Here is a 27,129-nt window from a genome sequence, read left to right on the forward strand (position 1 = left end):
CGACTCTTTGCAACCCCATGGACTTAGTCCATGGAATTTTCCAGGCCAGAACACTGGGGTGGGCAGCCTTTCCCTTCTCCAGGAGATCTTCCCAACCCAGAGATCGAACCCAGGTCTCACACATTGCAGGCAGATGTTTTACTAGCTGATCCACAAGGGAAGCCCTTGAGCACCTTACTTGAAGCTAACTCATAATGTATAAGTTGTTCGGCGTTTAATCTTCTTTTCAATAACTCGGGTTTGCTTCATCAGTAAAGGAATGCTTCTCTTTTGTCCTCCATATCTCTGGGGAGCAGAACCACCCTGGAAGACGGGTTAAAAATCACTTAATATGTTTTCCTCTGGATCCATGCTGTGGAGTTCATATTTAATTACAGCAGAGATGATTATGTAATCTCCTCCCTGCCAGGCAGCAGGCGACCCAGAGCTACAGAACCAGAGGCTCTGGGGCGGTGGCTGTGGTTTCTGCAACAGGAACACGCTCTCTCACTTACACTGTGGGTTCCGGGAGAGGGAGGGGGTCAGCGGCCACAACACAGCAGCCCTCCTGCAGCCTTTGCTTGTGGCTGTGATGCTGGCACCTCCTGCAGAGGTGGGCTGAGTAGAGGAGGGCTCAGCAACATCAGGAAGGGAGTCCATCTGTTTCTGTGGCCACATGAGGGTGTCAGTGTTTAAATAAAGCTGTTCCCTGACTCCTAATGCGAAGCACTGAGGGGCTCTAGTTTTTAACTTTCCAGGTTTTAAAGGGGCACCAAAGATACAGTAAATTCTGTTTTCCTGAAGGAAATATCCCTGAATAGCAGGAGTTTAAGATCTGAGGCCAAATGATGAGGGGTGCTGAAGGAGAGCGTCCGCACCCCAGAGCATACAGAAAACACCCGAGAGCAAGCCCCCCACCCTGTGGAGCTTAACTGACCATAAGGTGTCCCCACATGTCTAATGCATTTTTCTCCTTGCTCCTTTTCTCTTTCGACTCCTCTTTCATGTATACATCTTTCAGTTCTTGAAGAATGCTTTCTAGCCTGTGAGCACAGAGTTACTCCCTGGGTTCCTGGCACAAGCCCGGTCCACCTGGGGAATGGATAACATGCCTTACGCACACCTGATCTCAGGAGCACAGCCATGCCATTGGCATGGATAATGATCAAATTTATTGAAGATCCTTGTGAAATTGTTTTATTCGCTTTTTTTATTTTGTATATTTTCTCAATCAACGTGTGCTCAAAGTACAGACACTTCTGTGTACAGATCCTTAATATTTGTGGATATAAAAGGGGACTCTGTCCAAAAACATCTTAGGCCATCCGCTGTCCTGTTGGAAAATGAGGCCCCTGCCGAGTTTCTGAGGCTCCGACCCCTTGTGATGACAGAGCTGACAGCTGTGCCCCAACACAGTTGCCAGTAGCTGCAGGTGGGTGCTTACATTTAGAAGTTCAGCTCCTGGATGGAACCAACCACATCTCAGGTGTACACTAGCCAGCCAGATGCTGGCGATTGTACTGCATGAAACAGATACAGAGAAAAATAGGAGGGAATTTCTGATCTAACTCATCGTTATTAACTAATAAATTGTGAAAAAAAATTCCAATTGAACTTGAAAACAGATTACATTTCCTGCAAGAAATCTCTGGGCCAGAGGCATTTCTATGCCAAGAGCCAGGCAGAGCTAGGCCAGAACAGCCTCAGACGTCACCCGTAGGAAGCAACGGGGCTGATTGCAAAGTTTACTTAAATATCTAGGTTTTTATTTTGTGGAACAGGGTAAGGTAACATATACTATGATCGATAATTGAACTTGTACCAAGATAGGCAACAGTGGAGTAAAATCTTTTTTTTTTTTTTTTTTACTCAAAGCTCTATGTGTTATTCTAAACAAAAAAGAATTTAAAATGAAAAGCTCTAAATGTTGAAGAATACCTTTAAACCTAATCATAGTTTCATAAATCGAAGTGGATTCTACCAATTTAAAAAGCAATTGTTGCCCTGTCCAAATGTAATTAATTAATTTATTCAGTCCAAATGTAATTAATTAATTTATTCAGTTCAGTTCAGTCACTCAGTCATGTCAAACTCTTTTGAGACCCCATGGACTGCAGCACACCAGGCTTCCCTGTCCATCACCAACTCCTGGAGCTTACTCAAACCATGTCCATTGAGTCAGTGATGCCATCCAACCATCTCATCCTCTATCACCCCCTTCTCCTCCTGCCTTCAATCTTTCCCAGCATCAGGGTCTTTTCAAATGAGTCAGTTCTTTGAATCAGGTGGCCAAAGTATTGGAGGTTCAGCTTCAGCATCAGTCCTTCCAATGAATATTCAGGACTGATCTCCTTCAGAATGGGCTGGTTAGATCTCCTTGCAGTCCAAGGGACTCTCAAGAGTCTTTTCCAACACCACAGTTCAAAAGCATCAATTCTTCAGCACCCAGCTTTCCTTATAGTCCAACTCTCACATCCATACATGACCACAGGAAAAACCATAGCTTTGACTAGACAGACCTTTGTTGGCAAAGTAATGTCTCTGCTTTTGAATATGCTATCTAGGTTGATCATAGGTTTTCTTCCAAGGAGCAAGCGTCTTTTAATTTCATGGCTGCAGTCACCATCTGTGGTGATTTTGAAGCCCAAGAAAATGAAGTCTATCACTATTTCTGTTGTGTCCCCATCTATTTGCCATGAAGTGATGGGACCAGATGCCATGATCTTAGATTTCTGAAAGTTGAGTTTTAAGCCAGCTTTTTCATTCTCCTCTTTCACTTTCATCAAGAGACTCTTCAGTTCCTCTTTGCTTTCTGCCATAAGGGTGGTGTCATCTGCATATCTGAGGTTATTGATATTTCTCCTGGCAATCTTGATTCCAGCTTGTGCTTCATCCAGCCTGACATTTCACATGAAGTACTCTGCATATAAATTATATAAGCAGGGTGACAATATGCAGCCTTGACGTACTCCTTTCCCAATTTTGAACCAGTCTGTTGTTCCATGTCCAGTTCTAACTGTTGCTTCTTGACCTGCATACAGATTTCTCAGGAGGCAGGTAATGTGACTGGTATTTCCATCTCTTTAAGAATTTTTCACAGTTTGTTGTGATCCACACAGTCAAAGGCTTTGGCATAGTCAATAAAGCAAAAGTTTTTCTTTTTCGATGATCCAAGGGATGTTGGCAATTTGATCTCTGGTTCCTCTGCCTTTTCTAAATTCAGCTTGACTTAATTTATTAGATTCAAAAATAATAATAAAATTATTAAATATGTTCATTGTTTTTCCTTGCTGTAACCCTTTGCCAGAAGTCAGGGCTTTATGCTTTGATTATAGATTATTGGAATTTATTTGAAGGATGCTTTAGATTAAAAAGCAAGCTTCACTTGCTGATCCATCAACTTTCTTACCCAATTAACCTACCTTGGTTTGCTGACCACACAAAGCATCAAGACCAAGACCAGTCTCATCTGTTTGGGGCCAGAGTTGCTGTCTGTGTAAAGGGCACTGGAGAGGCCCAGAATGCTCTGTCGTTCGGGCACCAAGGCAACTAAATTAACAGCATTTCAGGGTTTTATATAAAAGTTTAAAACTTCAGCAGCTTGCAACAAATTTAGTTGTATCAATATCTTTGCATGATTCATTTGAGTTAACATTTCCTTTCAGGTAGACCTGTCTGGAAAAAAAAAAAGCAACTATCAATGATGTTTAGAATACCTGCCCAATGTCACCACTTGTATTAATAATGTCTGAGACTTGTGATGTGCCTCTTGCTGTGTGGTGTGTTTCTACCCCATTCTGTCACTTGATCCCCAGGACAAACCTAGAAAGAGGTAGAACTCAAGTCCTTGGTGTTTGAATCTGAATCTAGTGCTCTGGAATCTGAAGTCCAGTGCACTGGGCGTATCCAGTGCCTCATAGATATGTCTCTGAGGCCTGGAGATTCGTATTTCAAGGTCCTTCAGAAGTTCCATGTGAGGAGTTTCCTTCTAGAGCGATTGCACCAGTTCAGAGAGGAGCCAAGGTACTTTGTAGGAAACAGAGACAGGTGGGTAAAATAAGTTTGTGAAATGAATGCTGACTGGGGGCTTATTTTCCTGAGGGAAGAGATAAGAAGATGCTGTTCTGGAGAAATGAGTTGGCCGCAAAGAAAAGCAAACTGTATATTGAAACTTTGGCTTCTTCCTATGAAAGAATTAAGCCTGTATCCCATTACCCTAAAGTGATGCCCCTAAAGTAAACTCAGACCACTGACACAGAGCTTGTACATCTTTTGTAATGCTTCAGTCATAAATAAGGACAGATGCTGAAAAAAAAAATCATCCTGGATATGAAAAACATGACTTCAGAAAAAGAAGAAAACAGAAAAGGAGATAAAACTGAAAATCTAGAAAAGGAGAATAAAAAGAGATGAAAAAAGAAACAAAAAAGTAGGAAATTTGGATAACCATTCCAGGAGATCAAATATTCAGCCAACATAAATACTTCACAAAGAGTACAGGAAAACTGAAGGTAGCATTTTGTCAAAGAAATTTCATATTCTGGATCTCCAGAACTGAAGGACAGGAGTGGCCACAGTAAAAGACCCACCCCCCTCCCCCAACCCCTGTAAGGGCTCAGCCCTGATAATGAAAAAGCTTCACAGGATACCCTTGTGAAATATGAGGACTCCTGCAAGAAAGTGAATCCTAAATGCTTTCTGAGCAGAACATACCCAAAGGGTCCTGAATCTAGATTGCATGGATTTCTCATTAGTAACCTTAAAATTAGAAGACAGTGGAACAATAGTTTCAAAATTGTGGAGGAAAATTATGTCCAATCTATAATTTTTTATCCAGCCATAATATTCATGGAGTGTGACAGTCACATAAAGACGTTTTCAGATATGCAAAATCTCAACATTTTACCTACCATTTACCCTTACTCAAGAAGCCAATATATATATTTTACATTTTCCTTATCCATTCATCTGTTGATGGCCACTTGGATTGTTTCCATGTCTTTAATTGGCTGTACAGCTGTAAGTGGGATTGCTGAATCATATGGTGGTTCTGTTTTTAATTTTCTGAGGAACCTCCATGCTGGTTTTCTTTGCAATGTATATGCATATGTATATATGTATGTATGTTGCAACAACACAGATGGACCTTGTTATTATACAAAGCGAGAGAGCCAGGCAAAAAGACAAATACTGCATGGTCTCACTTATACGTAGAATCCAGAATTTTTTTTTTTAAATGTCCATCTAGAAACAGAAGCAAAAAGTGATTGCCAGGAGCTGGAAGGTGGGGAAATAGGATGAAAGGGTACAAGCTTTCAGCTATGAGAATGAATAGGTTCTGAGGATCTAATGTGAAACGTGGGGACTGTCACTGATAACCATGTTGTATAACTGAAATTTGCTATGATTGTAGAACTTAAATGTTCCACACCAAACAAAAAAAAGACAAATATGTGAGGTGATGGATTGCCTAAATGAAGGAGATTCTTTCAAAATGTATACATACATTAAACCATCATGATGTAAACTTTGAAGATCTCACAATTTTATAAGTCAATTATACCTCAATAAAACTGAAGTCCAAAAAAAAGAAGGAGAAGGAAAAGCTGCTTGAATTGATCCTCCAAAACAAGGACATGAACCAAGAGAGGAAGGAAACATGGGATCCAGGGAACAAGAGATGCCACACAGGAAGGAGAGCTCAGAGAGCTCAGGGCAGGCCTGGGGAGAAGTCGTCAGGGAGACACAGTGGACTCACAGCTTTCTCAACATAGCTGATGAATAGAATTTTTGAGTTCTGTTCCAAAGTTTAGGAATGTTTTCCTCATAGGTACATAAAGGCAAATCAATAAATTAGAATAGGGTAATACTAACTCTACAAATGTATGGATGTGAGAGTTGGACTATGAAGAAAGCTGAGCACCAAAGAATTGATGCTTCTGAACTGTGGTGTTGGAGAAGACTCTTGAGAGTCCCTTGGACTTCAAGGAGATCCAACCAGTCCATTCTAAAGGAGATCAGTCCTGGGTGTTCATTGGAAGGACTGATGCTGAAACTGAAACTCCAATACTTTGGCCACCTCATTCGAAGAGCTGATGCATTGGAAAAGACCCTGATGCTGGGAGGGATTGGGGGCAGGAGGAGAAAGGGACAAAAGAGGATGAGATGGCTTGATGGCATCACTGACTCGATGGACATGAGTTTGAGTGAACTCCGGGAGCTGGTGATGCTGGCATCACCTGGCCTGGCATGCTGTGATTCATGGGGTCGCAAAGAGTCGGACATGACTGAGCGACTGAACTGAACTGAACTCTACAAAGTCTACCTAGACAGTATATTAAAAAGCAGAGACATTAGCTTGTCAACAAAGGTCCATCTAGTCAAGGCTATGGTTTTTCCAGTGGTCATGTATGGCTGTGAGAGTTGGACCATAAAGAAAGCTGAGCGCCGAAGTATTGATGCTTTTGAACTGTGGTGTTGGAGAAGACTCTTGGAAGTCCCTTGGACAGAAAGGAGATCCAACCAGTCCATCCTAAAGGAAATCAGTCCTGAATATTCATTGGAAGGACTGATGCTGAAGCTGAAGCTCCAATACTTTGGCCACCTGATGCAAAGAGCTGGCTCAATTGAAAAGACCCTGATGCTGGGAAAGATTGAAGGCAAGAGGAGAAGGGGATGACACGGGATGAGATGGTTGGATGGCATCACCAACTCAATAGACACAAGTTTGAGTGAACTCTGGGAGTTGGTGATGGACAGGGAGACCTGGTGTGCTGCAGTCCATGGGGTCACAAAGGGTCAGACACGACTGAGCGACTAACAGAACTGAATTGAACTCTACAAAAAGCCAAAATTAATTATACAGGAAAGAAAATAGTAATCAACAGTACATCACATTTCTGAGCTAGGAACCATGGTTATGTGGTCAAAGTAACGCAAGCATAAACAGTTAACTAAAGTTAACTGAAAGTTAACTAGAATTAACTAAAATTTTTCAGTAGGATGAGACAGGGGCACGTGTGTACATGGCTATGTCATTATCTTCTATGGTAAGAAAATTAAAAACCTCAAAGAGATGTGAGAGCAATCCCTAAAATAAGGATTCTTAAAAGCAAAAGCTATAAAAATTGAAGGGGTTGCCATTAAAGAACAAAAATGAGTGAGAAGTAAATTGGAAAAAAAGAGATGACTGGTTTTTACCCTAAATATTTTTGTTCTCCAGCTTCTTAAATTCTGTACCTTGAAAAAGTTGTTCCATGTTAGCTATACCTTTGGATGATCAGCCGCAATTAAGATTTCCAGAAAGAATCCAACATTCCATAGCTATAATACTCCAGACAGAACAAACTGCTGCTGCTGCTAAGTTGCTTCAGTCGTGTCCAATTCTGTGCGACCCCATAGACAGCAGCCCACCAGGCTCCCCGTCCCTGGGATTCTCCAGGCAAGAACACTGGAGTGGGTTGCCATTTCCTTCTCCAGTGCATGAAAGTGAAAAGTGAAAGTGAAGTCGCTCAGTCGTGTCCGACTCTTAGCGACCCCATGGACTGCAGCCTACCAGGCTCCTCCATCCATGGGATTTTCCAGGCAAGAGTACTGGAGTGGGGTGCCATTGCCTTCTCTGGAACAAACTACTAAATCCTCCCTAAAGCATAATTACACTGACATGGTGCTCATCATTAGAGACCAAAGTGTGAACTTGTTTGGCTGCCTCAAGCACCAGCTTGCATGGTAAACGGTGAACCTGGCTTTCGTTTTGTTTCTTGCTGACTCATCCATGGGAGTGCATGTGCCATATAAATTAAGTCCCTCAAGGCAATGTCTTGCTAACCACCATGTCATTTTAGCCTTGAAGAGAGGAGCGCTGGCTCCTGGATCACATGGCTGTGGCCTTGGGTTCAGCTTCAAGAAGCGATTAGCTGAGGAGAGCTGAGCAGAGGACAGAGGTATTGGAGGGTGAGAATAATAGACTCGCTCCGCTGCCTCTTTGCTGACTAGCATCAGCCCTGAGGCAGGGGCCGCTGGCTTCCCTGTTCCCCCATTTGTAAGATATTTTTAGGAGAAGCATGATGGAGGGAATAGAGCTTAGCTGTTGAGATAAATTTGATAGAAAAAGAGTAAGAAGCCAGATCTCACTGCTAAGAAAATGTTCAATTTTCTAAGAGTGGCCTCTTTTGCCCCTAGTTCTTTATAATGTTGGCAGGTAATGTCTTGGTCCCATTTTTTTGGGGGGGCGGGGCGTACTGTTGTTTCAATTTTTTTCCACTTTTATCTAATAATGCTCAGACCTGCTGTGTACTTCTAACGTCTACGTGAGTCCTGCTTCCAAAGTATCTGAGTTCACATACATCTGACTCCTTCCATGAAAGTTGTCTTATTAAAGCCACGTGGGTGGGAATGGGCCCTCTGGCCTTCACTATAGAAGTTGTTGTTCACTTGCTCAGTCATATCCAGCTGTTTGTGACCCCATGGACTGCAGCACACCAGGCTTCCCTTCACTAGCTCCCAGAATGTGTTCAAATTCATGCCCATCAAGTAGGTGATGCCATCCAACTATCTCATCCTCTGTTACCCCCTTCTCCTCCTGCCTCAAATCTTTCCCAGCATCAGGGTCTTTTCCAATCAGTTGGCTCTTTGCATCAGGTGGCCAAAGTATTGGAGCTTCAGTTTCAGCATCAGTCCTTCAATGAATATTCAGGGTTGATTTCCTTGAGGATTGATGAGTTTGATCTCCTTGCAGTCCAAGCAACTCTCAAGAGTCTTCTCTAGCATCACAGTTCAAAAGCATCAATTCTTTGGCTGCAATAATAAAACCATGTGTCTTTACTGATTACTCTATATCACTTGTAGATTGTGTTTGTACAGTATTTGCCAAAATTAATGTTTCAAGATGATACAATAATTGCTTGTTCTCTATAAGCTGCCACGATGCGTAGCATAAGTCTTGAGAGATTTGTAGGTTATATCAACATGAGCTGTGTGAGGAAGGCTCTGGGCAAGGAAGTGGCATCGATTATTTAAACCTTTCTCAATAACATAAAACCCCTCAGGTCCTACTATATATTTCCCCACTTTTTTATATCACTCTGGAACATCTTATTGAAGTATAAGGTGCTTGAGGAAGGCAGCACAGCTCCTAGAAAACTGTGCTGCATGTCTCCAGCAACCAGTGGAAGGGCAGACCAGATCAGCACCCCAGGGTCCCAGGGTCCCCCCTCCCCCAGGGGAGCTCCTCACTGCCTGCTAACAGCAAGGATAGGCTCCCCTGCTTTTGTACTTTGGGGAAGTAGAAGCACAGAGTATGTACTCTTCTGTGTCTTGTTTCTCTCACTCAACAGTATTCATGTAAAGTTCATCCACATTGTTGGGCATAATTATAATGGACGGTTCCTGTGTGATGCTCCACTGTGTTAACATACCACAGCCCACCTGTTCATTGTCCTGACAGCTGCTTAAACATTCCTGACTTCGGTTGATTAGGAAGGCTTCCCAGGTGGCTCTAGTGGTAAACAACTCACCTGACAATGCAGGAGACATAAGAGACGTGGGTTCTATCCCTGGGTCCAGAAGAGCCCCTGGAGAAGGGCATGGCAACCCACTCCAGTATTCTTGCCTGGAGAATCCTGTGGACAGAGGAGCCTGGTGGGCTACAGTCCATAGAGTCACAAAGAGTTGGACACGACTGAAGCAACTTAGCCTGCACGTACCCTGTTTAGACATAGAAAACAAACAAATCTATGATTACCAAAGGGAAAAGATGCAGGGCAGGATTAAACTAAGAGTTTAGGATTAAAATATGCACAATACTATATATAAAATAGATGAATAAAGACCTACTGTATAGCACAAGAAACTACACACAATACTCTGTAATAACCTGTATGGGAAGAGAATCTGAAAATAACTAGATATATGTATAACAGAATTACTTTGCGATACCTAACACAACAGTGTAAATCAACTCTACTTCAGTTTTTTTAAAAGGGCTAGAGCTGGTGAGACTCACAGGTAGAGAGAACAGCATATTAATAGTGGCTACCAGTGGAGAGGGGAGGGGCAAGATAAAGGTAGGGGATTAAGATGTACAAACTATTATGTATAAAATAAATAGGCTACAAGGCTGTGTTTGGGAATACAGCCAATAGTTTATTTTTTTATAATTTTTATAATTTCTTTGTTTACTCCTTTACTTTGGGCTTTGCTGGGTCCTCGTTGCTTTGTGCCAACTTTCTATAGTTTCAGCAAGCAAGGAATACTTCTCTTTTTAGTGCATGGACTTCTCATTGCTGGTGGCTTCTCTTGTTACAAAACACAGGCTCTAGCCACTTGGGCCTCAGCAGTTGGAGCACAAAGTCTCGGTAGTTACAGTTTACAGATTCTAAAGTACAGGCTCAGAAGTCGTGGCGTGTGGCTTAGTTGCTCCATGGAATCTTCCCGGAACAGGGATCTAACCTGTGTCCTCTGCATCGGCAGCCATATTCCTATCCACTGTGCCACCAGGGAACTCCAAGCCAATATTTTATAACTACAAATGAAATATAAACCTTTAAAAATTGTGAATGACTATATTGTATACATGTATATTGTGCACCAACTTCAGTTCAGTTCAGTTCGGTTTGGTTGCTCAGTCGTGTCCAACTCTTCGAGACCCCATGAACCGCAGCACGCCAGGCCTCCCTGTCCATCACCAACTCCCGGAGTTTACCCAAACTCATGTCCATTGAGACGGTGATGCCATCCAACCATCTGATCCTCTGTCGTCCCCTTCTCCTCCTGCCCTCAATCTTTCCCAGCATCAGGGTCTTTTCCAGGCCGAAGTATTGGAGTTTCAGCTTCAGCATCAGTCCTTCCAATGAACACTCAGGACTGATCTCCTTTAGGATGGACTGGTTGGATCTCTTTGCAGTCCAAGGGACTCTCAAGAGTCTTCTCCAACACCACAGTTCAAAAGCATCAATTCTTCTGAGCTCAGCTTTCTTTATGGTCCAATTCTCACATCCATACATGACTACTGGAAAAACCGTAGCCTTGACTAGATGGACCTTTGTTGACAAAGTAATGTCTCTGTTTTTTAATATGCTGTCTAGGTTGGTCATAACTTTCCTTCCAAGGAGTAAGCATCTTTTAATTTCATGGCTGCAATCACCATCTACAGCGATTTTGGAGCCCAAACAAATAAAGTCAGCCACTGTTTCCACTATTTCCCCATCTCTTTGCCATTTACTTCAATAAATAAATAAATAGGAAAATTAATATTAAGGTTAAAAAGAAATAGTGCTGTTTACAACATTATAGTGTACCTCTTTTGATGAACTTATAAGCATATCTGTTAAATATAGATGTAAGAGTGAGTAGCTGTCCTATAGGGTATTTATACTTCAGCTATAATAAATATGGCCAAAGTTTTCCAGATTAGTTATATCAATTTTAAGTCTTTTTTTCTGCCCACATTTATTCAATGATCATCTCATGGAAAGGAATATTATTAGATTACTGTTTTCTTCATCGTAGGTTTCAAAATCATGAATGAGGGTCAGACAGCAGGATTGTGACCTGTTTATATGAATTTGCCACACAAAATAGAATGTTTTGATTTATGACTTAAAAATTTTCCTCTCAGGAGAGTAGAGTAAACACTTGGTCCCTAGAGATGTTTTCAGACTTATTGCAAAGGAAGAAATTCACCAAAATCTCTGTGGCAAGTAAGTGCAGGCTATCTCTCTGATAGACAGTTCAGAGGGAAGCTTCCAACAGCAGTCACCAAGCAGGCAGCAAGGACCAGGGAGGGATGCTAAGACCAAGAGCCAGGCAACCTGAGATGACGTCTCACCTCTGCCATCCTTGTGTTAACTTCTTGATTTATCTGAGCCTTTATTTTCTTATTTACAAAATAAGGTCTTAATCCAGACTCCAATTTGTGAGAGTTACATGAAAATACTTTGTATCACATGTATGGGGTATAATTATGTGAAGTAGACCAAGCTTGTGTTTTACGTCAAAGACCTATGAACGTGTTCTTAGATGCCAACGTTAAATCCTTGTGTGCTTTGCGGTCATATTCCTGAGAATACATTGCCCCACCTTGTTTAACAGTGCCTTCATTGTTAGCCTTAGAAGTACTGTGTGGTTCAACCTCAAGGGATTTCAGTATATCACTAACATGCCCTGGTGGTCAGCAGTTAACCAGCTAGCTTACTAATTAATTTACTAATTGCACTACGGATTTCCTTTCTCTCACAAGTGGTGATGAAGTGCGTGCTCCCAGGAGGCATGGTCACCTCCCATGTCTCCCCCTAACCAGTCCCAAAACTCCTGTGTTAGGCTTTGTCGTGCTTTTACTTTCGATATGAGTTATTTTGAAAAGCAGTTCTTCAGATGTGATGGAATATGTATGACAGTTAACCAAAAATGCCAGAATCTTCTTCAACTCAGGTGTTTATCGGGGCTGAACATAACAAGGAAAAGATGCATCATCTGTATGAATTTGCTTATCTCCTCCTCACTGCATTCTCTCCCCTTCTCTCTTGTTTTTCTTTCTTATGTCCCCACGTGTGCCGTGTGCAGTGCGTTTGGCGTAGTTACGCAGCTGATGAGAAATCTGTCTCCGTTGCAACCTGGAAGCCGCACCTGAAGGCCTTGCACACCTGCAGCCCCACCAAGTAGGTGTCAGTGTGACAGTCGGTGCTGTAGCTGAGTCTCCTTAAGTTTGTGAAACAAACCACACACACACAACCACACACACACCCACAACCACACACATACACAATGTGTCGATTCGAGGAGTGTCTTATTCTCTGTTGTTTTTTGAGATTCAAACCTGTTTGGTAACAGCTCAGGTATGAAACTGAATGGACTCAGTATTATTGCTCACCATCCACATATTGGGCTTAAAAGTGAAAAGAATCTAAACTTTATAAAGACTTATTTTTACTGTTTCATGCTTATTTTCTAACATCTCATTTCATAAAGCCCGCCAGAATTCCTAAGGTAAATGCTGTGGTTCTGGAAAAACAGTGACTGTTAAAACGCCCCCCATCACCTGACCCAACAAAAGGCTGTTTGGGAAGCATTGTGTCTGCACATTTAAGTCCCTCAAGGTCATTTCTCCATGAGGGACTCCTTACAGGACAGGACAGGTGTTGAGCTTCACTTGCAGATCAAACAGACATCAGTAGTGAAACAAGAGAAGTGGATACAGTGAGGTAAGGGGAGCACTCCAGTTCAGTTTGGGATTAGTGTTCAAAATTTAAAGAGACCTTACCTCCGTTCATATGTTATCTGCCAAATAGGTCACCTGGCTATGCTTCAGCTCAGGGTGGGGGAGTCACACCCCCCTGTGCTTGGAAGGGAGGCGGCTGGGAAGATGCTACACAGACTGAGGGCTGCCACAGCATCTTTAATTCCCAAACAATCCCTAGTCCTGGAAGCCTGGACTGTGGTTCAGCTGACACACTAAACCATAATCACCATCTAATTAAAGAAATCCTCAGTGAAACTAGCAAAGCCAGTAAGCCAGAGGCTTGCTGTGAGTCACCTGCTGGACTAGTGGTCAGTCCCTGGATTGTGCAGAGTGCATCTGAGTGCCTGCTGTCCCCTTTCAGAGCCCATTACAGCCTTAGTCCCAGGGGCCTCGTGGGATTGGAGGCAGCTGATGACTGTGACGGCCCGAGAAAACTCTTCTTACACAGTGCAGGAAACCAGCTGGGGCAGCCCTCACAGCTGGCTCCCTGGAGCCACTGTCTCCCAGGAGATCTGTGGGACCGTTGTTAACTCATGGGATCTGTTACAGTGCTTCCCTGCGCTGCCCTGAGCCTGGGGTTCACATCCATAGGTGATGATGAGAGCTGGCCAAGGTCACCTCTGACCCTACGGGGGAGGTCAGGGTCACACCTGTGCCAGCACCTGCGAAAGAGATGCACTGACCCAGGATGCTGGAGGGGGCGCAGTCTCAGCGGGGATAGAATCCACTTTTCATTCAGATCTCAGAATTCAGTGAAATTCCCCTTATTCAGTATTAGATTCTTTCAAAGTTTTAGTATTTTAAAACAAAAAAGGAATATAACTGGTGTGCCATCTGTTCCTTGGGTATATATGAATCAAAAACGGGAATTGTATAGAAAGTGTATGTCTCATCTCCAGGAAGGTTGCTGGGAAATGTGTAAGAGGTAGGCTAGTGGGAAAAAAAAGGAAAACAAAAGAAGGCTCTCGAGTGACAGGAGAGCGTAGGCTATTATTTTATTATGTGTGATTATTTGGCTTCCCACTTCCTGCCGTTTTTGGTTTCAAAGCCATCCTGAAACCTGGAAAAGCTATTCAGTAATGAGTCAAATTCTTGCAGTGCACAAACTGTTGTTCTACTCCGATGGCTTCTTTTTTTCTGGTATTTTCCCTGTTTTTAGTGGGAGTGGAGAAATTTGTGCACATACCCTGCCTTCATCCTGCCCTCTGTGGCCACCAGCACCCTCCCTCCCTCTCCTCTCCCTGAGCCCGGGAGCCTCTGGGTCTCAGCCTTATTTATGAATGACAAGTATGTGCCCAGGAGGACAACAGCCACTGCAAAGCTCCTCTCCCTTCAGTTCATAGTTTATTGTCCCAAACTGCATGGTTCTTAATCCTTGCTGTTATTGTCGTTTTTTGTTAAACCATTGAAAACATGATGGTTAATTATGGACTCTTTCTCAAGAAAAACATTCAATGCCCCAAAATCAAAATTTTGCTTACAATTTTAATGTATTTACAAACTCCCTGAAGACAAGTTCAGAACCTTTGCTTCAGAAACAATCCTGCTTTAATCAAATGTGTAGGTTTGTGAGCAGGCTAATTTACAATGACTTAGAGGGATAATTTTACATTTGTAACTAACTGGCTTACCAACTGCAGAGTGATGTAGTAAGAAACAGATCAAAACTTCTTCTTCACATCATGGATTTCCTAGAGTGTTTCAGGTTAAGAATCTCTGAAGGGTAAGTTCATTCACTCATTCATGGGTTCATGCAGACATGAGCACAGTCGGGGAGGAAGGCATTTCCCTCTGCCTTTCTAGGTCCTTCCAGATGGTCTAAGAATTAAGTTGACTTGAGACAGATTAACAGGAGAAAATCAAGAGTTTAGCAATATGTTCACATGAGAGGGACCCAGGAGAACTGGGTGACTCGACAGAAGTGCCAAAGCCCTCTCCTTAAACTCCACCTTCAGCTGAAGACAAAGGAGGGTGTCGGGTCTGGTTTGGGAGGAAGGCAGTGCACCTGGAGACGGGGAAGCAGCTGCTTGGCAGAGGAGTTACCTCTGCTGGTTGGACTAGCAGAGAAGGCAGGACTCGGAGAGGACTCTGGTGGAGACAGTCACCTCCAGGCCCTGCCGAGCGTCCCCACCACACCTGGCCCATCACCCTCACAGACCTCTCTGGTGACAGCCCTATTCTGGGGAAGCAGGCCCTTTATCTAAATTCTTTTAGGTCGTTAAGGGAGAGATAACAAGAAAAACTTCCTAAGACTTCCATTTCTTAAAAAAATTAATCAGCCTGAGGCTCAAGAGGGAGGGGACATATATATATCCCTATGGCTGATCCTTGCTGATCTATGGCAGAAACCATACAATATTGTCATTATCCTTCAATTAAAAATAAAGAAAGAAAAAAAAAGAAAGAAAGAAAATCAGCCTGAATTTATCCTCATGCCAGAGACACACTTTGGGGTGCCAGATTTTGGAGGTGCCACATTCTGCTCCCCTACAGCACCTACTGGGTCACAGTGCTGCTCTGGGCACAGGGAGTGCAGCAATGGAGGAGGAAAACCAAGAGAATCTCAGGCTGAGCTCAAGGAGTCTAAATGCAAGAGATGCTGGGAAGAGACAGTAAAAATAAATAAGCAAAATATTTAATAGAGTAGATGATGCTAAGAGCTAAAGAGAAAAGTAAAGTAGAGGAGGAATTAGGGGGCATTGGGGACTATGATTTTAAATAGCTGGTCAAGGGAGAGATTATATTATCAACAGCAGGAGAAGCAACAATGACTTTGTTATCAGTAAAGACCGAAGCCTGAGATCTTGTCCTCCCAGTGAGAGACACTGTGGGCTGCCTTGACTGCTCATCATTATCCCAGGGAGAAGGATGATGGAACGGCTGTGAGGGGGCGGGGGCAGAGATGCTCCTCAGATCTTCCGGACACTCTCCTTTCTGATCCAGTTCGTCTGCTGCATGTACTTTTGAGGTCTTAGCAATTGCAAAGTTTTGTTTTAACGACAGAAGGATTTAGGGAAGGAACACTTTTCTTGATTTTCATCTCAAAGAGAGTGAAGGCTGTGCAGAGGGTGAAGCACCAATAACTATGCTATTTGGGGAAATGAGTCAGATAGTTTATGAAGCTGTGTGGATCATCAAGCTCCCCAGGCCACGTGGCACCTTAGGGAGTTAGAATTTAGAGATTTTCAACTTCAAGGCCTTCCATTCATTCATAAGAAAATTGAGACCCACAAGAAAGTGAGCCACGTGCCCAAGGACACACAGCTCATTTACAAAGAGTGGGGACCCTACACCATGTTGGGTAGACCCAAATTTCCTAAAACAGTTTATTAGACCACCCAACACTAAGCTAGGTTGGCTATGTGCCTAATTTCCTGCAAGGAATTCACATTAAAAAAAAAACAAATCTTCCTCAACAAGTCATTAACATACAAAACCACAGTCACACATGAACTAAAGCAGATTAAATAGCCCCAGGGTCTGCCTGAACCACAGGGACTCCAGCTTCACTGTAACCAGCACAGCAGTTCTAAGAGTCCTTACTGATGCTGGTTAGATCAGAACCACTTTTTCCTAAACCCTGGATGACTTTGGCTGATGAAGACTCTATAGCTTTCGGTCACATGTGGGCGGTATCTCGGGTCTGTGCCACAAAGAACACAAGTTAGAAATTTGGATACATTTATGATGAAGTGTTTTGCTTCTATGGCTCTTGCTCGAAAAGAAAGGATTAATCAAGGTACTTGATTCCCCAGTTTGGTCATTATCAAGTGCTGTAAATGTGTTCACCATGTATCATCATTTTTCTTCTGTCTGCACGCACCTGAAGGAAAGAGCAAGGGGAAGCTTCAAGCAGGTTTGTAATTTCTGTTCTGCTACGTGTTTGTTGGTAAATCTGATCCCTCACCTATGTTTTAAATGTGTCTCGTGAGAAAAATCGATCAACAAATGCAAGGTGATTCAAAGTGACCTTTCACAAGATTGCCTGCAAAGGTTGCTGTTGTATTGATTTTTCCCCCCCTTGGGAGTGTCTTTCCCTAAGTCACTCAGTGCTTTTTACAATCTGCAGAGCATGGGACATTCTAGGGAAAAAATAATATTTATGGTTTTTGGTTGTTCCTTGCTGCTGTTTTCCCAGAGTCTGACTGAGTATTCAAATCCCATGAAGCAGGATAAGATCTACTCCCTTCACAGGCTCCTTCTTTTAGAGTGAGAAATTGCATGATTTGGGGCAGGGGATGGGAAGGAACACTGTGTTCAGGAGGTAAGGACAAGCTCTATGCAACGTCTCCAGCTCGTTCAGAACTCAGGCGCCCTAATCCTTTAGTTAGGAAGAAGATAATCCTCCCGGACACATCACCAAATGAAGTTCACTGTACGGTCATTCTTCCGTGCCTTAGAAGGAAATGCTTTATCAGATTAAGTAGTAGAAAGCTAGACCCAGAGGGAACAGGAACTGAAAGAGCACATTTTAACCTGGTTTCGTGACTGCCAAGAAGGATCTGGGTTTGAGAACAGAACCCAGAAGGAGAGAGCTGCATGGATCCCAGCCCAGATGGAGTGAGGAGGTACAGAGAAGAACCAGAAGGGAGTCCCAGCCCCTGGGATTTCTTCCCATGAGGGATGCAAGGCTTTTCCGGTCATGACCACCCATCCCAGTAATGAAGAAACACAGGCACCCCCTGCCCCGGGCTGGCCCCTGAGCGGGGAGCCAACAGCAGTCCAGGGATTGTGTCGTTAGCTTTGTGCTGTTATACGAATGACTCTTATATATTTATCATGATGTATTCATTCACTCCTGAAACCAGAGTTGCAAGTTCTCTAGAGGTGATGAGTCTCTGGGTCATCCATTTCTGCATTATCTCAATCAACACTTACGACGATTATAAACAGCCACAAAGAAACCTTCGTTTGTGATGAGAGGTAGATGCGATTGGACGTACCCACTTGTCAGGGCCGGGAAGCCCACACGGGTTCTGGCACTGGAGACGCTTCTTTCACGTGGCAGATACACAGTAAAAGCAGAAGGCAGTGGTGCTCTCCAGGTGGTGTTTCCAGAAAGTTTTAGTGGCTCGAAGAGTTGCTCTTCACTTTGGAGGTATCTGTGCTCAAAGAGAAGAACTGGGCTTTAGACACTGGACGAGGTGGGCCGAGCGGCTGTGCCCCTCGTGTCCTGCTCTGTGTAGACTCCACACAACCCCACCCTCCTCCTGGGTGGAAATGCTACTCGAGACAAAGTCAAACGAAGTAAATCATAGTCACTGTGTGCCGTTTTGGTCTCTTGGGTGACATTCGAAGTTTTCTTTGTCTTGAGAGTATCGATTTACAGATTATCTCCAAGAGGAGCCTGTCAATTTATAGTCAGTGTGAAAAAAAAAAAAAAAAGGACGCCATCGTCTCCAAGTCCTCAGCACAGAGACCCTCTTTGGCAGACATGACCTGAAAATCAGGTCACCTGTCTGGGTTTCGTCCTCCGGAGGGGACATTTGTGGTGGTTTTGCTTCAGCACAGCCGTGACTGAGGGGCCACTCTGGGCTGACGGCAACACTGCCCTTCTCCAAAGATCACCGAGGCAGAGGGCACAGGCAAGACTCTAGTGGTCAGGCTGCCGTCCCCTGTCCAAACGCGAACCGAGCAGACTACGACCAAATGTTCTAAATGCCGTGATGCTCGTGTTATTTTGATACCTAAAACATTATACTGTGTTTACCTAAACGTCATATACCATGTTCATATACCTAAAGTGTTAAGATCTATTCTGCGTGGTTGGGGCTGAGTCTGTCAAAGATTACCCACCCTCCCCTGTAGACTTGTACTTGGGGCTTCCCTGGTGGCTCAGCAGTAAAGACTCCATCTGCAATGCAGGAGACACAGGAGATGCAGGTTTGATCCCTGGATCAGGAAGATCCCCTGGAGGAGGAAATGGCAACCCACTCCAGTATTCTTGCCCAGAGAATCCCCATGGACAGAGAAGCCGGGCAGGCTACAGTCCATAGGGTCACAAGGAGTCGGACACGACTTAGTGACTAAGCACTTCACCTGAGCCACACTGCTGGCTCAGAGACTCACACAGAGACATCTAGCTTCTCCGCGGTCTTTGAACATTTGGCAAAAGCCACCGTGAACACACCGCATGTTGCTGTGTGGCACACGTCTTACTTCACGCTTCACCGGCACACATTGGGGTCTCCTGTATGCCAGTCCACATATATGTCACCATGTGTGAAGCTATGACGGGCGATGTGCTCCGTAAACACTTCTTGGGTGACATAATAAAATACCCCTGACCTCTAGTACTTGACGTGAAGAGAGAGAAAAGACCAACAAGAGAGGTCAAGAGGAGGAATATAAAAAGAGAGAAAATGAAAAGTTAACAACATTTCAGTCATCTGAAGGAAATAAGGGGCAGTCCCACTTTAATGTGACCTTCGCTTCCCCCGCTGTGACCCCGGGGCAGCGAAGTGTTCATGGCAGATGCAGACAGGTTGTAGTAACAACAGCAGCACCAGCCCAGGAAGTAACAATTCTGCCCTCCACTGAGCAAGTGTGCACAAAGGAAGTGCATCCTGATGATAATTCTCCCTTAGAAGCAGCAGCTCTGAGTCCAGCATATGGCTGGCGAGTGCTGGACCCAAGTTCAGACCGGCTGATAACACTGCTTTGGCTACAGCTCTACCACTGTGATTCAGATAAAGGAGCGTGGATACACTGCAGCCAACCCTGTTATCCTCCAGAGCCTGGAATCTCCTAAAGGCTTCCTCAAGGGACCTCTTCGTACATGCTAAGACCTGGGAGGGACCCAGATGTAGGAGAGTCTACCCAGCAGCCAGCACTGCCCTCATCGAGGGGCCAGGACAGTAGATCAGGCCTCTCTCTACACACTCATCTACACCCCTGGGGAACTGGGTCCCCAGCTTCAGGACCTTCTTGTGAGAAGATTTCATCTTCCTACATGGAGATTAGCTTGTGCTTTCTAAAAACTCGTGCAGAGCCTCTCGGGCTAAGGAAAGGCACCCAGTCCCAAGATGGTGACCAATTCAAAAATCTTAAAAAATACAACACATCAGCCTCCAGGAGAGCTTGCTAATCTAGCTTAGCTGAACAAGAGTGACCATGGTCCCAGGTCAGGTGTGAATCACCATCCAACTCAGCCGACCCTACCCTGTTCCTCTTCTGAAGCCAAAAACACTGCTTCTTGGGCATCGTTCATCGTTTTCCTTTCCATCTTTCCACTGAAACAGTTTTCATCCCATGCGTGGTGGTAAATGATGTCTACTGATTTTATTCTAATTAATCATCCCCCTGAGTAACTTTTCCCACTCATTTTATAAGCTGGGCAGTTCTCCGTTTGGGTATAAATGGCCACTTCGCAAGGACAGAATGTCCCTGTAAATGCATCCAGCATCCTCACCTTCCTCTCTGCCGCCTCCACCAAGCTGACTAGGCTGTGAGTTAGCTATCACAATGGTACGAGAAAGCTCTTACTTCTTCCTACCTGTTAAGGTTTTATTGCTCCAAAGACAGATCATACATCAGAGGCTTGGGGAATATCCGTAAATCTCCCTGCCTCTGCTAACCCTGTCTGCTTAATCAACACTCAGTGGCTGTATGCCTGCTTTGTAGTTAAACCACTGTAATGCAGGTCATGAGGCATTAAGAGAGCCCTGCCAGACTTCTTAGTAGACTCTCTGAAGTTGCTTTAACGGGTACTTGTGAGACAGTTATAAAGATGCGTGTCTTAAAAGTTAAAGCATAAGCAAGACTCATTACGTTACATCCTGTGCTGTGATCCACAGGGTGCTTTGCCCGAACTGTTCCTGCACGGTTGCCTTTATTAGATTCTGAGTAGTGTGACTCTCAGGAGAGAATGCGACAGCACTGATGGAGACACCGTGCTCTTCTATTTCTTCTGCATTTATTTTCCATTATTTATATGTCTTTCTTTTTTGTGCAGTGAATGATCTGCATGGGCTATTAAACTAAACTCAGGGAAACAACTTCTTTTTTCGGCACAGCCAACTTGTGTCCTTACCGGCAAAAGGTTAGGTTGTTGCAAAAAAATTTTTTTCAAAATAGTCTCTCCTTCTGTTCACATTTATTGATCCAAGGAAAGGATTTAGTCTTTGAAAAGCACATTGTAAGAGTTAATATAAGAAAAATGATCTTTTTCTTACAAACTAGCAACCTAGAATATTTCCTTCTATCTTTCAGAACATGTTCTATCTGACAATTGGTTCCTTATATTTATACCTTCAGTTCAGTTCAGTTTAGTTCAATCACTCAGTCATGTCTGACTCTTTGCAACCCCATGAATTGCAACACACCAGGCCTCCCTGTCCATCACCAACTCCCAGAGTTCACTCAAACTCACGTCCATTGAGTCGGTGATGCCATTCAGCCATCTCATCCTCTGTCGTCCCCTTCCCCTCCTGCCCCCAATCCCTCCCAGCATCAGAGTCTTTTCCAATGAGTCAACTCTTCACATGAGGTGGCCAAAGTACTGGAGTTTCAGCTTTAGCATCATTCCTTCAAAGAACACCCAGGGCTGATCTCCTTTAGAATGGACTGGTTGGATCTCCTTGCAGTCCAAGGGACTCTCAAGAGTCTTCTCCAACACCACACTTCAAAAGCATCAATTCTTCTGAGCTCAGCTTTCTTCACAGTGCAACTCTCACATCCATACATGACCACTGGAAAAACCATAGCCTTGACTAGACGGACCTTTGTTGGCAAAGTAATGTCTCTGCTTTTTAATATGCTATCTAGGTTGGTCATAATTTTCCTTCCAAGGAGTAAGCGTCTTTTAATTTCATGGCTGCAATCACCATCTGCAGTGATATTGGAGCCCCCAAAAATAAAGTCTGACACTGTTTCCACTGTTTCCCCATCTATTATTTCCCATGAAGTGATGGGACCAGATGCCATGATCTTTGTTTTCTGAATGTTGAGCTTTAAGCCAAATTTTTCACTCTCCTCTTTCACTTTCATCAAGAGGCTTTTTAGTTCCTCTTCACTTTCTACCACAGGGGTGGTGTCATCTGCATATCTGAGGTTATTGATATTTCTCCCAGCAATCTTGATTCCAGCTTGTGCTTCTTCCAGCCCAGCATTTCTTATGATGTACTCTGCATAGAAGTTAAATAAGCAGGGTGACAATATACAGCCTTGATATACTCCTTTTCCTGTTTGGAACCAGTCTGTTGTTCCATGTCCAGTTCTAACTGTTGCTTCCTGACCTGCATATAGGTTTCTCAGGAGGCAGATCAGGTGGTCTGGTATTCCCATGTCTTTCAGAATTTTCCACAGTTTATTGTGATCCACACAGTCAAAGGCTTTGGCATAGTCAAGAAAGCAGAAATAGATGTTTTTCTGGAACTCTCTTGCTTTTTTGATGATCCAGGTTCAGGTTTCATACAAATCAAGAACTTTTTTATTTCAAGGTGGATTCTTTAACCAGCTGAGCTATCAGGGAAGCCCCTATTTCAAAGCAATTAGTGTTATCTACTTCATTGATTCCTATAAAGATTTTAATAGTTCCAGAATATTTTATTCTTCAATCATTTATACCGTGTTGCACTGTTACTTATTACAAGGGTTTCTATACCCTAAAATATTTATATTCTTATTTTTGTATGCAGCAGATGCTAAGACATAGACTACCATCATTTGGAAAGCCTGCTTCAAATCTAATTGTTTCTACTTAACCATTAAGAACATGGCATCCATTTTGAGCAGCATAATTAATTTAGTTTGTCCTTGGTGTTTAAATAGTCCAGGTACTTGCATATGAATAATGAGGAAGCCAAATGGCTTTGCTTTTCAAGACCACAAGCCCCTGAGCCCTTTTCCAGTTGCAATGCCTAGTAACAACCTGCTGTCTCCCCCTCACTCCTAGTCAGGTCTGTAGTCATAAGCAGAAGCTCTTCAGAATACACACCTCATGGAAGCAGAGGTACCAGCATCCCGGCTGCTGACATGAGATCTGAGAATGCCAACTAACCTCAGGTGCATGACCAGGTCACCCGGCCCTCTACTGAGCCCTGCTCAGACTTACTCTTCTGAGGACTCCTGAATGAGGTTTCCAGCCCGCTTGTATTCCTTCCGCTGCCTGCTGCCTGCTTGGGTCCCCTGCGCCCTGGGGACGAACAGGCAGGTCCGAGTGGACCCTCCTGGCGGTGGACAATGCTGAGCCGTGCACGCACCGAGTTGTCCTGGCTCCACTGCGCTGCCGAATTGTGCAAGGGGCGAGAATTTGCAGGAGGCTTATCCTGTGAAGGGCTGAAACCTTTATTAAGCGTAACAATAACTACAGCGTTCTGAGTCCAGGAGGATTACCATGGGGATGCTGTGATGCCACCCAGTCCCTGGTAGGGATCCCCCAGGGGCCAACTGCACGCTGGCCATTTGAGGAACACGAGCATCTGGTGACAAGAACCCCTGCAGGGCGGACATGCCTTCTGCCCTAAGACAGCCCGTGGCCGGGGACCAGGGGCTGCACACCGTCAATGACCACAGTCGCCTTTTGGTTGCTTTCTCCAAAGAGAGGCCTCCTTGTTTCTTGGGGATAGGCTTTGGCAACCTTCCTAAAAAAACACTGTCTCATAAACCTTTCTCAAAAATCACATTCATAGATATCGCAAAAAAGCCGAAAAATAATGAAAACGTACTGGACTAGGGAAGAGTATTTTTTTAATCAATGCGTGTTTTCAATAGCAGTCACCTAATCCATTTAATAGTAAGCTCATCAAGGTGCTCTGCTGATTTGCAAAGGGGAAATGAACTACAAAAATTAATAAAAGTAAACTTTTTGTAGGAAAACACAAGAACAGATCTTTGGCTTGGAAAAGAAAATATTGCTTGGCTAAAAAGTTCTGGATTAGGATATTATTCTTAAGTCATACTATGTCAGAAGACATATTATGTCAGAAGAAAGAGTGAAAACATAACATCTTTTTTTTTTCTAATTTAGTGTTTAATGTGTTGAGTTCACTTCAAAATAATTCTAACATTAGAATATTTTAACATTAGATGTGTCAAATATTCACATACTTTAGAAGGACAAAAGGGGAAAAGGTACCCAGAACTCATTTATATCAACTCTCATGCCTTAAGTAGTACTGAGATTCAGAAAATAATATTCTTTCCATTCCCGTTAATTCTTAAAGACAATATTAAATGTTTTATAGGGACAATTTTTAAATATTTTATGAGTATTTTTCAAAGGTTTTTGTTATTGTAAATAACATTGGTAGATTTAATGCTGATACCTATTTTAGATTTTTTAAACATTTTTAGCAACTGAAATTTTTAAAAAACTAAATTTCATATTAAATGGTTTTATAATGGTTTTATCAGTTTCCTATTCATTCAGTTGGCAAAGGAAAGAGAGATATCTTGAAAGTTTGAGAAATAATTTGCTATTAACTGAACCCAACCTTCTATAGTAATTAGCATCTGTTAGTTCCAGAAAAGGTAATGGATTAAAGTATAATGAGACCACTTGTAACGGCAGCTCTGTCGATAAGCCATTCATTAATCTAAATAGAGGTGCATAGTTGCGTTCCTAAACCAGATCCTTATACATTTAAATAACAGAACAGATGGCTGAAACTTAAAAGAGGCTTGTAGTTTCTAGTATTAAGGGGGAAAAAAGCTTGAAAAGAGTGGGCATTTTGAGCACCATCCCTTTGAGGATTTGTTTAAATACTGTGAACTTTGGATGACATGGAGGATGTAGCCTGAGCATAAGAAGATGCAGTTTTATACTTTATTGTCATTGAATGAATCCATCATTTAATCACACGTTTGTCAAGTGCAGAGAAAGCCCTGCCTGTGTTAGTGAGCCCTGAACCGCCTGCCCTGCCTGCCCTCTGCCCGCACCCCAGCAATCCTGCCTGTGTCTGCCCTTCCGCACAGAGCTGTCAGCTGCATGGCCAGCACGTGTGTCGTGACCAGGACCTGCTGACCACTGCAATCCACTGCCCGATGTGTTTTCACATAAACACACAGAAAACACGGTGTCTTCCTAGAACATCATCTGTTAAGCAGCTAGGCATGGAAAAATCAATGTTACTGTGCTTGTTAGCTACAAGACATAGATCCGCTAAACACATTTGCTGTTGGCAAGCTGCCGCTGGGGACAGTGGACATGGCGAAAAGCGCAAAAGAAAGTGTTTCACGTGGTCTCCGAGAATCCCTGTCCATAAGAATTCTGTCTCCATGTCCCACAAAGGCTGCATCTGGATAGTGGGCCTCAGATTCATCCAGTCCACTGCTTCAGGCCTGAGAGCCCTGGGCTTCTCGTTCCACAAGGGAATCACTTTTTTTTCCCATAAAAATATAAATGCACTCTATTTTTTTAAAAAATTTTTAAGTAGGGTTGATTTAAAACATTTGTTAGTTTCTGCTGGAGCCTGGTGGGCTGCCGTCTATGGGGTCGCACAGAGTCGGACACAACTGAAGCGACTTAGCAGCAGCAGCAGCAGCTGCACAGGAAAGCTAATCAGTTATATATGTATCAACTCTTTTAGATTCTTTTCCCATATAGACTATTACAGAGTGTTGAGTAGAGTTCCCTGTGCTATATAGCAGGTCCTTATTAGTTATCTGTTTTATATATAGTAATGTGTATATGTCAGTCCCAATATTCCATCTATTCTTCTCCCCACAGCCTCACTTTGTAATGAATAACACAGTACTTTATAAATGAACAAGAACACAGAACTTTGTACAGTTCACCTGATCCCCATAAGAGTCCCTCAGCTACATTGCTATTTTTATCTTCGAGTTAGAAGAGAGGCCTCCAAACCCAGGTCTCTGATTCCAGCCTGCGCTCCCAGCACCTCATACCCCACTCACACTCAGGAAGGCCTGGGGGCTGCCTTGTTAGCACTTCCTTAACAACCAACCACAGTTCAGGCCAAGCTGGCGTCTGAGAACTGAATGTGAACAAATATAATTCACCAGGAGCTGCCACAGCAAATCAATAACCTGTTTAATAGCAAGAGTCTGTGTTGATGAACACAACATCTCATTCTGTTAAATCCGTCATCTGGTTCATTATAAACTGAAGCTGTTCTACCTCGTGTGGTTTTTGTCTAGCAAGAATAAATGTGTTAAGTGCTGTACGTCTAATGCTGTCTGCAGTACTGCCAGCTGTTCCAAGACTGCATGGATCTGGAAGTCATAATCTTGCCTGGAATATAAAATGCATGCAGACTACGTATGCATGTGTAACTGTCATCTCTGTTTTCCTGTAGAAATATTTTAGAAATTACATAGATATGCTCCCCCCCAAAAAAAAAAACGAAAAACTTTTTTTTAAGTTTCAAAAGTTGAGGTTAAAGCTAAAATGTGTCTCTAAGGCAAACACCAAACCAGTTCTGGGGTCTTTCCAGTGTCATGGTGCGCAAACCGCTGTGCTAGGTCTCAGGCCTTTGTTGAATCCAGGAAGGGTTTGCAAAACCGTAGGATGAGATGGACTGGAGATGAATGCAGAGAGATTAAAGACAGCTCAAATTTTCAATAAGGAGAAAGGTATCGATGTGCCCCTACTTGCTAGAAACATTTCATGTGATGCAGTATGTGATCGATCCGTCGGTCGTGTGTACAGTTGCATCAGCGCATTGACGCAGGTGGATGGGCGGCCCGGCCTGAAATGCACTAACGCCGCCCCTGTCGCCCGCAGCCAGAAGCTCAGCTTCAAGGAGCGCGTGCGCATGGCCAGCCCTCGGGGCCAGAGCGTCAAGAGCAGGCAGGCGTCGCTGGGCGACAGGCGGTCCCCCAGCACGGACATCACGGCTGAGGGCAGCCCCACCAAAGTGCAGAAGAGCTGGAGCTTCAACGACCGCACGCGCTTCCGGCCCTCCCTGCGCCTGAAGAGCTCGCAGCCCAAGCCGGTGGTGGACGGTGAG

The 27,129-nt window shown here is 43.6% G+C and overlaps 1 protein-coding gene across 3 annotated transcripts in view; it reads left to right on the forward strand.

Moving 5' to 3' along the window:
- Positions 1 to 27,129, forward strand: part of KCNQ5 (potassium voltage-gated channel subfamily Q member 5) — a 623,719-nt gene that overhangs the window by 517,866 nt on the left and 78,724 nt on the right. Inside the window, exons 8-11 of one of the 3 annotated variants that reach the window (XM_070376187.1) lie at positions 12,541 to 12,635; positions 17,046 to 17,072; positions 23,112 to 23,168; positions 26,904 to 27,124. In XM_070376187.1, coding sequence (XP_070232288.1) covers positions 12,541 to 12,635; positions 17,046 to 17,072; positions 23,112 to 23,168; positions 26,904 to 27,124 — 400 coding nt within the window. The remainder of the gene's footprint in view (positions 1 to 12,540; positions 12,636 to 17,045; positions 17,073 to 23,111; positions 23,169 to 26,903; positions 27,125 to 27,129) is intronic. The other 2 variants (XM_070376188.1, XM_070376190.1) reach the window with 2 other exon arrangements.

This window comes from Bos mutus, chromosome 9 (genome assembly GCF_027580195.1).
Source record: "Bos mutus isolate GX-2022 chromosome 9, NWIPB_WYAK_1.1, whole genome shotgun sequence".
Classification (NCBI taxonomy): domain Eukaryota; kingdom Metazoa; phylum Chordata; class Mammalia; order Artiodactyla; family Bovidae; genus Bos; species Bos mutus.